The 11030-nt window shown below is 56.1% G+C and overlaps 1 protein-coding gene across 3 annotated transcripts in view; it reads left to right on the top strand.

Annotated features, from left to right (window-relative positions):
- The first annotated feature begins 2390 nt into the window (after nt 1-2390).
- PDE3B (phosphodiesterase 3B) overlaps nt 2391-11030 on the top strand; it is a 155493-nt gene continuing 146853 nt past the window's right edge. For all 3 annotated transcript variants that reach the window (XM_069740279.1, XM_069740278.1, XM_069740280.1), the window contains exon 1: nt 2391-3286. In XM_069740279.1, the coding sequence (XP_069596380.1) occupies nt 2531-3286 (756 nt within the window). In that variant the 5' untranslated portion in view covers nt 2391-2530. The remainder of the gene's footprint in view (nt 3287-11030) is intronic.

Here is an 11030-nt window from a genome sequence, read left to right as displayed (position 1 = left end):
ATTACCTGCTTATCCTCCCAACTATACTGCTGCTCCGTGTACCGACCTCTGGCTGTACCCTGACTGCGATTCCAGCTTATCCTCCCAACTATACTGCTGCTCCATGTACCGACCTCTGGCTATATCCTGACTACATTACCTGCTTATCCTCCTAACTACACTGCTGCTCTGTGTACTGACCTCTGGCTATATCCTGACTACATTACCTGCTTATCCTCCCAACTATGCTGCTGCTCCGTGTTCCGAGCTCCGGCTATATCCTGACTACATTACCTGCTTATCCTCCCAACTATGCTGCTGCTCCGTGTTCCGAGCTCTGGCTATGATAAAGATCCGTGTAGTATCGAAACGCGTCGCTCGTGTCCTGATATGCACATGTAGAGCATATGTCCACCGTTGTTTTTATATTGGTTTAATAAAGTTGGAATTTGGATTTTACTATTTGGAGCTGGAACGATTTTTTCTTTTCTTCATGAGATGACCGCGTGGATCAGCGTTGGGTTCCGTGCTTCTGCGGTGGCTACTTGGTGAGCTGGCTTTTTTTCTTCTTTGCTGCTCCGTGTACCGACCTCTGGCTATATCCTGACTACATTACCTGCTTATCCTCCCAACTATACTGCTGCTCCGTGTACCAACCTCTGGCTATATCCTGACTACATTACCTGCTTATCCTCCCAACTATGCTGCTGCTCCGTGTACTGACCTCTGGCTATATCCTGACTATTTTACCTGCTTATCCTCCCAACTATACTGCTGCTCTGTGTACCAACCTCTGGCTATATCCTGACTATATTACCTGCTTATCCTCCCAACTACACTGCTGCTCCGTGTACCGACCTCTGGCTATATCCTGACTACATTACCTGCTTATCCTCCCAACTACACGGCTGCTCCGTGTACCGACCTCTGGCTATATCCTGACTACATTACCTGCTTATCCTCCCAACTACACTGCTGCTCCGTGTACTGACCTCTGGCTATATCCTGACTACATTACCTGCTTATCCTCCCAACTACACTGCTGCTCTGTGTACCGACCTCTGGCTATATCCTGACTACATTACCTGCTTATCCTCCCAACTATGCTGCTGCTCTGTGTACCGACCTCCGGCTATATCCTGACTACATTACCTGCTTATCCTCCCAACTACACTGCTGCTCCGTGTACCGACCTCTGGCTATATCCTGACTACATTACCTGCTTATCCTCCCAACTATGCTGCTGCTCCGTGTACCGACCTCTGGCTATATCCTGACTACATTACCTGCTTATCCTCCCAACTACACTGCTGCTCCGTGTACTGACCTCTGGCTATATATGCACTCTGCTCCTTATTCCGTGTCGGTGCAGGGACGCCGCACTTTCCCTCTTATTCCACGCTGGTGCAGAGAGGCCACACTCTCCTCCTTATTCTTCGCCGTGCAGGGAGGCCGCTCTCTCCCCCGCTCTCCGCGCTGCTGCAGGGAGGCCGCCCTCTCCCCCGCTCTCCGCGCCGCTGCAGGGAGGCCGCAGTCTCCCCTGTTTTCCGCTGCAGGGAGGCCGCCCTCTCCCCCGCTCTCCGCGCCGCTGCAGGGAGGCCGCGCTCTCCCCCGCTCTCCACGCCGCTGCAGTGAGGCCGCCCTCTCCCCCGCTCTCCGCGCCGCTGCAGGGAGGCCGCACTCTCCCCCGTTCTCCGCGCCGGTGCAGGGAGGCCGCACTCTCCCCCGTTCTCCGCGTCGCTGCTGGGAGGCCGCCCTCTCCCCCCTATTCCGCTGCAGGGAGGCCGCACTCTCCCCCGTGTTCCGCTGCAGGGAGGCCGCACTCTCCCCCGCTCTCCTCGCCGCTGCAGGGAGGCCGCACTCTCCCCCGTTTTCCGCTGCAGGGAGGCCGCACTGTCCCCCGCTCTCCGCGCCGCTGCAGGGAGGCCGCCCTCTCCCCCGCTCTCCGCGCCGCTGCAGGGAGGCCGCACTCTCCCCCGTTCTCCGCGCCGCTGCAGGGAGGCCGCACTCTCCCCCGTTCTCCGCGTTGCTGCTGGGAGGCCGCCCTCTCCCCCCTATTCCTGCAGGGAGGCCGCACTCTCCCCCGTGTTCCGCTGCAGGGAGGCCGCACTCTCCCCTGTTTTCCGCTGCAGGGAGGCCGCACTCTCCCCCGCTCTCCGCGCCGCTGCAGGGAGGCCGCACTCTCCCCCGTTTTCCGCTGCAGGGAGGCCGCACCATCCCCCGCTCTCCGCGCCGCTCCAGGGAGGCCGCACTCTCCCCCGTTTTCCGCTGCAGGGAGGCCGCACTGTCCCCCGCTCTCCGCGCCGCTGCAGGGAGGCCGCACTCTCCCCCGTTTTCCGCTGCAGGGAGGCCGCACTCTCCCCCGCTCTCCGCGCCGCTGCAGGGAGGGGACATCACATGGCTCCGGAGGAGGGGACGGGGATGACAGCGGCTGGAGCTGGGAGGCGGCAGAGAGTTGCGGCTCCGCTCTGGGCGACACTCGGGATCCGGGCGCAGCATGGCCGGCAGCGGGACATGAGTTTCTCCCCGGGCTGCAGGGAGACGTCCCAGCATGAAGCCGCCGGAGAGCCCGGACAGGAACGGCTACGTGCGGAGCTGTGTGACCCCCCTGAGGCCGGACCCCCCGCGGCGCGGAGTCCTGTGCGCCCTGTGCCGGCCGCGGCGGCGGCTGCTGCTGTGCGGGGCGGGGGCGCTGCTGGCGGCCGGCGGCGGCTCGGTGCTGGGGCTCGGCTGGGCGCCCTGCCTGCTGCACGCCCTCAGTCCGCTCTTCAGCCTCGGCTGCGCCTTCTTCTTCCTCAGCGGCTACCTGGCCCGGGCGCAGTGCGGGGGCTCCGGGGGGCTCTGGCTGCTGGCGCTGCCGCTCTGCTGCTGCTGCGGGGACGCGGTGCTGCCGCTGCTGCCGCTGCTGCCGGGCGCCGGGGATGAGCTGCGGCTGCTGCTGGTGCTGCTGGCCGTGGGGCTGCTCAGCCTGTGGCGGGGGCTGCGGCTGCGCCATGCCGTGCTGCTGCTGCTCTTCTCCGGCCTGGTGTGGCTGGTGTCCCGGAGCAGCCTGAGTGCGCTGCCCCACGCAGTGAGAGCCCTGGGCGGCTGCCTGGTCGGTCTGGCCGGCTCCGTGCTCGCCCTGGGCTGCAGCGGCGGCTTCCACCCCCGAGAGGCGCAGCCGAGGGCGGCCGTGCTGGAGGACAAGGTGCCGGTGATCAGGCCGCGGCGGAGGTCCAGCTGTGTGTCCCTGGGAGAGACGTCCGCCGCCGGCTACTACGGCAAGATGTCCCGGAGGCCTTCCCTGCCGTGCATCTCCCGGGAGCAGGTGAGCGGCGGCGGCACAAGCTGCACTGACACACTGTAACGGCGCCGCAGCGGGCGGTGCTCCCCTCTAGGAAGGCTAGGGTCACACTGCGTTATGGCGTTTAACGGACTACGTTACACCGCGACCCCTGAAGTGGTGCCTCGTGCCCCCCGTTACCACCGGGACGTGGTGCCTCGTGCCCCCCGTTACCACCGGGACGTGGTGCCTCGTGCCCCCCGTTACCACCGGGACGTGGTGCCTCGTGCCCCCCGTTACCACCGGGACGTGGTGCCTCGTGCCCCCCGTTACCACCGGGACGTGGTGCCTCGTGCCCCCCGTTACCACCGGGACGTGGTGCCTCGTGCCCCCCGTTACCACCGGGACGTGGTGCCTCGTGCCCCCCGTTACCACCGGGACGTGGTGCCTCGTGCCCCCCGTTACCACCGGGACGTGGTGCCTCGTGCCCCCCGTTACCACCGGGACGTGGTGCCTCGTGCCCCCCGTTACCACCGGGACGTGGTGCCTCGTGCCCCCCGTTACCACCGGGACGTGGTGCCTCGTGCCCCCCGTTACCACCGGGACGTGGTGCCTCGTGCCCCCCGTTACCACCGGGACGTGGTGCCTCGTGCCCCCCGTTACCACCGGGACGTGGTGCCTCGTGCCCCCCGTTACCACCGGGACGTGGTGCCTCGTGCCCCCCGTTACCACCGGGACGTGGTGCCTCGTGCCCCCCGTTACCACCGGGACGTGGTGCCTCGTGCCCCCCGTTACCACCGGGACGTGGTGCCTCGTGCCCCCCGTTACCACCGGGACGTGGTGCCTCGTGCCCCCCGTTACCACCGGGACGTGGTGCCTCGTGCCCCCCGTTACCACCGGGACGTGGTGCCTCGTGCCCCCCATTACCACCGGGACGTGGTGCCTCGTGCCCCCCAGTACCACCGGGACGTGGTGCCTCGTGCCCCCAGTACCACCGGGACGTGGTGCCTCGTGCCCCCCGTTACCACCGGGACGTGGTGCCTCGTGCCCCCAGTACCACCGGGACGTGGTGCCTCGTGCCCCCCGTTACCACCGGGACGTGGTGCCTCGTGCCCCCAGATTTGCTGGTTGGCCCCTGTGCTCAGACTTTCCTTGTCTTTATGTTGATAGTAATGTGTCACTTCTGTTGCGTTATTGTAGTTATTGTTCTTAGTGTTATTATTATTGTTCTTAGTGTTGTTGTTGTTATTATTATTATTAGTGTTATTATTATTAGTGTTATTGTTCTTAGTAGTAGTATTATTATTATTATTAGTGTTCTTAGTGTTGTTGTTGTTGTGATTATTATTAGTGTTATTATTAGTATTATTATTATTAGTGTTATTATTAGTATTATTATTATTAGTGTTATTGTTCTTAGTAGTAGTATTATTATTATTATTAGTGTTCTTAGTGTTATTGTTATTATTGTTCTTAGTGTTATTGTTCTTAGTGTTATTGTTCTTAGTGTTATTGTTCTTAGTGTTATTGTTCTTAGTGTTATTATTATTAGTGTTATTGTTCTTAGTGTGATTATTATTAGTGTTATTGTTATTATTGTTCTTAGTGTTATTGTTCTTAGTGTTATTATTATTAGTGTTATTGTTGTTATTGTTCTTAGTGTTATTATTATTAGTGTTATTGTTCTTAGTGTTATTGTTCTTAGTGTTATTGTTCTTAGTGTTATTGTTCTTAGTGTTATTGTTCTTAGTGTTATTGTTATTAGTGTTATTGTTCTTAGTGTTATTGTTATTAGTGTTATTGTTATTAGTGTTATTGTTCTTAGTGTTATTGTTCTCAGTGTTATTGTTCTTAGTGTTATTATTACTGTTGGTGTTGTTGTTCCCGCGGTGCTGCAGTCGTGTGATGCGGTTCTGTGGTTCGCCGTCTGCTCATTGTTTTCTGTTGGGCGACGTTCACACAAGGATATAAACCATCAGATGTCGTCCGTCTCCGATGTGGAAGCTGATGTTCGTCAGTGACCTGACATGATGGATGAGACACGATGTGTCCGTAGGACGGGCCGCGCGGGTCGGTGCGCACTCACACTTGAATCGGCGACACACGGACACTGCCGCACGCTGCAGAAACCTGTGATCTGATCGTCAGCAGGGGTCGGAGCGGTGGCGTGAGGGCAGAGTGGTTTAAAACGAAAACACGGTGTGAATGGCGCCCGACTGTCACTTTTTTTTCTCTTTAATGTTTTTTGTGTTTTGTAGATTTTTTCTCTTTGTGCTGCAGGTGGTGATGGCTCATGGTGGTGCTGCTCAGATCACAATATGGCGGTGTAATGGCGGCCGCCCGCGGCTCTTCTCTGTAATGGAATAACTGATAAGTGATCGACTCCATTATACCAGAGAATACGGCTTTGTGTTCCCTGTTATCAGCCATGATGAACTGCAAGACATGGAAAACTCTCCCTGCCCCTATTATCCCAAACATGTCGGCCTCTCCTGTAAGACCACCGCTGCTCTGTAATAAGATGTGATAGCGGCCGCTCTTATAACGCTCCGGTGCGGACGTAAGCCACGCGCTTTATGATCCGATTTGGGCCTCTCCGGATTATTAGCCGCTCGCCCTCCGATTCCCTACACAGTAGAATGGACCCTTCAGTTCAGAGCGTCTGATGAATGTTTAACCAGCAGCTGCTGATAACCGCTGCAGGGTGGATCTGCCCCTTGTCCCTGCAATCTGCGCCTGCGATCTACCCCCGGCCTCTGCCATCTGCCCCTGCCATCTGCGCCTGCGATCTGCCCCTGCCATCTGCGCCTGCAATCTGCCCCCGGCCCCTGCCATCTGCCCCTGCCATCTGCACCTGCGATCTGCCCCTGCCATCTGCGCCTGCCATCTGCACCTGCGATCTGCCCCTGCCATCTGCACCTGCGATCTGCCCCTGCCATCTGCGCCTGCAATCTGCCCCCGGCCCCTGCAATCTGCGCCTGCGATCTGCCCCTGCCATCTGCCCCTGCCATCTGCACCTGCGATCTGCCCCTGCCATCTGCGCCTGCAATCTGCGCCTGCGATCTACCCCCGGCCCCTGCCATCTGCCCCTGCCATCTGCACCTGCGATCTGCCCCTGCCATCTGCGCCTGCAATCTGCACCTGCGATCTGCCCCTGCCATCTGCACCTGCGATCTGCCCCTGCCATCTGCGCCTGCGATCTGCCCCTGCCATCTGCGCCTGCGATCTGCCCCTGCCATCTGCGCCTGCAATCTGCCCCCAGCCCCTGCAATCTGCGCCTGCGATCTACCCCCGGCCCCTGCCATCTGCCCCTGCCATCTGCACCTGCGATCTGCCCCTGCCATCTGCGCCTGCAATCTGCACCTGCGATCTACCCCCGACCCCTGCCATCTGCCCCTGCCATCTGCACCTGCGATCTGCCCCTGCCATCTGCGCCTGCAATCTGCACCTGCGATCTGCCCCTGCCATCTGCCCCTGCCATCTGCACCTGCGATCTGCCCCTGCCATCTGCCCCTGCCATCTGCACCTGCGATCTGCCCCTGCCATCTGCGCCTGCAATCTGCACCTGCGATCTACCCCCGGCCCCTGCCATCTGCCCCTGCAATCTGCCCCCGGCCCTTGCAATCTACCCTTGGCCCCTGCGATCGGTCCCCGGCCATCTGCCCCTGCCATCTGCCCCCAGCCCCTGCCATCTGCCCCTGCCATCTGCCTCCGGCCCCTGCCATCTGCGCCTGCAATCTGCCCCCGGCCCCTGCAATCTGCGATCTGCCATCTGCCCCTGCGATCTGCACCTGCTATCTGCCCCTGCAATCTGCCCCGTCCCCTGCAATATGCGCCTGTGATCTACCCCCGGCCCCTGCAATCTGCGCCTGTGATCTACCCCCTATAAACATAAGGATGAATGACCTCGGGGAGATCAAAACATTCAACACCGTGGAGACACCATCACGTGTTTCTCAACGCAGTGATCCAGAACACTGCCCCCATCCCTTATGGGGAATGCGATCTGTCCCCGGCCCCTGCAATCTGTGCCTGCGATCTGCCCCTGCGCTTTCCGCGCCCCTGTGCTATCTGCACTCCTGCCCCTGCGCTCTCCGTGCTCCTGCTCCTGCCCTCTCCGCGCTCCTGCTCTCTCCACGCTCCTGCTCCTGCCCTCTCTGCGCTCTCCGCGCTCCTGCCCTCTCTGCCCTTTCCGCGCTCCTGCCCTCTCCGCGCCCCTGCCCTCTCCGCGCCCCTGCCCTCTCCGCGCCCCTGCCCTCTCCGCGCCCCTGCCCTCTCCGCGCCCCTGCCCTCTCCGCGCTCCTGCCCTCTCCGCGCTCCTGCCCTCTCCGCGCTCCTGCTCGTGCCCTCTCCTTGCTCCTGCCATCTCCTTGCTCCTGCCCTCTCCTCGCCCCTGCCCTCTCCGCGCTCCTGCCCTCTCCGCGCCCCTGCCCTCTCCGCGCCCCTGCCCTCTCCGCGCCCCTGCCCTCTCCGCGCCCCTGCCCTCTCCGCGCCCCTGCCCTCTCCGCGCCCCTGCCCTCTCCGCGCCCCTGCCCTCTCCGCGCCCCTGCCCTCTCCGCGCCCCTGCCCTCTCCGCGCCCCTGCCCTCTCCGCGCCCCTGCCCTCTCCGCGCCCCTGCCCTCTCCGCGCCCCTGCCCTCTCCGCGCCCCTGCCCTCTCCGCGCTCCTGCCCCTGCGCTCTCCGCGCTCCTTCTTTTTGTGAATTTTGGTATTTTCCTGGCCGTTTCGCCCCGCTCTGCCATATTTGGTGTTGCTGGGATGGGGAGGGATGGGGGCGATCCTGCACAGCTCATCTAATTCATGCCCAGATGTGGAGTATCTTGCGTTTGTTAATGATTCCAGAGCTCCTGACTTCAGCGCGACCCTCATTAAGACTTATGTGAACATTGTGATGAATTTGGGCCTTTGAATTTTTTTCAAAAATTTCTGTTGATGTTTGATTGTCCGTCAGTAATAGAAACGTTCAGGAGCAAAAAAACCCTGAAGATGCAGAAAGTGAAAACCAAAACTTCTCAGTTTCAAAACTTTAGAGGAGAACTATGTGACCAGAATGAGGCGTGATAGCGCCCCCCATGGCAGTGCCGGGCCTGTACATTCTGCTTCTGTAGGCCTGACTTATTGGCTCCCTGGTCGCCCCTGCAGTGTTGGGGGGGGTTGGATTTGGCATGCAAGGTGTTAAGTTGATACAGACTATGGTGGGCCATGTTTATATTTTGTGCATTTGTCGCTCCGAACTTGTTCCTGCTTTTATTGAATCCTTCTAATCCCCCAATTCGGCCTCAGGCGGCAGAGAAACTTTATTGTCTGATGATAATGAGCGTTACTGTAAAGGATTGCAGCATTGTAGCCATGTGAAAGCCTGTGCTTGCAGTCAGTGAACGGAGGGCCTGCGCCATAAACAGCCTGTACTTAGAGTAAGGCCGCAGTCACAGCACGCGGATGAGAAACCAGTCCGAGTCTCCTGCCGAGAGTCACCCGAGTGTCATGGGAGAACAGTCCGACACTTCACACCGAGCGTGCACTGCGATATTAACATAGCGCAATTCCGTCATTTACACCTCGTATCCAAAGGAAGTATTTGTCAAAACTGACACTATATATATATATTAGAATAAAAGCCGGCAATTAATGTGCCGCATACAGTAAAATTACAGCGTGGCAGCTCAGAATAGATATATACACATAGAATACAGAGATATATAGACGTCAGTGACACACACATATATATTATTTGTTAGGGTCCCCAGTAAAGGCTAAGTATACAGCTGTGAGCTGATATTAATAGCCCGGGAAGCTCCATGGGTATTACCCCCTTCCCAGGCTATAAACATCTGCTCCAGCCATCGGCTTTCCATTTGCTGGTTGCGAAAATTATGTGGGAGCCCTCGCCATTTATTTCAGAATAATAATGTTTCAATAATTAAATACATGTACAGTAACCTGCACACACTGTACTAATTGTATTTGTCACAGACATCTATATATCTGCCTATTCTATGTGTATTTAGTGCATGTAATCCATCTCTTCTATCCTGTCGCCTCCGGGGTTTTTCAGAACCCGGCAGATGAATTACCGGTAATTCTTCTAAGTAATATAAATACACACACACATTATATATATATATATATATGTATGTGTGTGTGTATACATGTATGTATGTATGTGTCACTGACATCTATGTATCTCTGTATTCTATGTGTATATATTCTAACCTCTCACTGTGATATTACTGGATGAATTGCCGGCTTCTCAAAGGACAACGGAGCGTAATAATCGGACAGCACTCACATAGTCCAAGTGCTGTGATGTTCTTTCTCTCCCGCCCATAGGATTGCATTGGCGAGTCTCGGTAACAATCGCAGCATGCTGTGATATTACACGCACGCTAAATACGGCCGAGAAAATAAACGCTGATGTGAGCTGCCCATAGATTAACACTGGTCCGAGGGGCTGTGATGTTTCTCCCATAACACTGTGCCCCGGACCACTACACCTTATCCGGCACAAGCCCTCATCCCTGTGAATTATTGGGTCTGTCCATATGGCTAACAATTGGATATTTGCACTCATTGACAGCATGCAGAGGTGTTGAAAATTATGACTGATTTAGGTGCAAAGTTGTTTTTTATAGCAAGTTTTAGAGCTGTTCATTAGGAATATGTTGCAGTGCAGGAGTTTAATGCTGTAGTATCTCTGCTTGCTGCAATATCTCGTGCTGTAGAGGGTTATTTAAATATTGCTTTGTATTTCCAGCTCTCCAGTCACATAATCTCCATCATCTGCTGCTGATCTGTCACCTAACCGAGAGTGAAGGTTGTAGTATGGAAATGTTTTAGGCAATCAACATGTATACAAATCATCAGCATAATCTTCACATACAGCACCATTTTATCCTGTATTATACCCCAGAGCTGCACTCACTATTCTGCTGGTGCAGTCACTGTGTACATACATTACATTACTGATCCTGAGTTACCTCCTGTATTATACTCCAGAGCTGCACTCACTATTCTGCTGGTGCAGTCACTGTGTACATACATTACATTACTGATCCTGAGTTACCTCCTGTATTATACTCCAGAGCTGCACTCACTATTCTGCTGGTGCAGTCACTGTGTACATACATTACATTACTGATCCTGAGTTACCTCCTGTATTATACTCCAGAGCTGCACTCACTATTCTGCTGGTGCAGTCACTGTGTACATACATTACATTACTGATCCTGAGTTACCTCCTGTATTATACTCCAGAGCTGCACTCACTATTCTGCTGGTGCAGTCACTGTGTACATACATTACATTACTGATCCTGAGTTACCTCCTGTATTATACCCCAGAGCTGCACTCACTATTCTGCTGGTGCAGTCACTGTGTACATACATTACATTACTGATCCTGAGTTACCTCCTGTATTATACTCCAGAGCTGCTCTCACTATTCTGCTGGTGCAGTCACTGTGTACATACATTACATTACTGGTCCTGAGTTACATCCTGTATTATACTCCAGAGCTGCACTCACTATTCTGCTGGTGCAGTCACTGTGTATATACATTACATTACTGATCCTGAGTTACATCCTGTATTATACCCCAGAGCTGCACTCACTATTCTGCTGGTGCAGTCACTGTGTACATACATTACATTACTGATCCTGAGTTACCTCCTGTATTATACTCCAGAGCTGCACTCACTATTCTGCTGGTGCAGTCACTGTGTACATACATTGCATTACTGATCCTGAGTTACCTCCTGTATTATACTCCAGAGCTGCTCTCACTATTCTGC

The sequence above is a fragment of the Ranitomeya imitator genome, chromosome 9 (assembly GCF_032444005.1).
Source record: "Ranitomeya imitator isolate aRanImi1 chromosome 9, aRanImi1.pri, whole genome shotgun sequence".
NCBI lineage: Eukaryota > Metazoa > Chordata > Amphibia > Anura > Dendrobatidae > Ranitomeya > Ranitomeya imitator.
The sequence above is the reverse complement of the archived record's forward strand: the minus strand, read 5'-3'. Positions and strand labels throughout refer to the sequence as shown.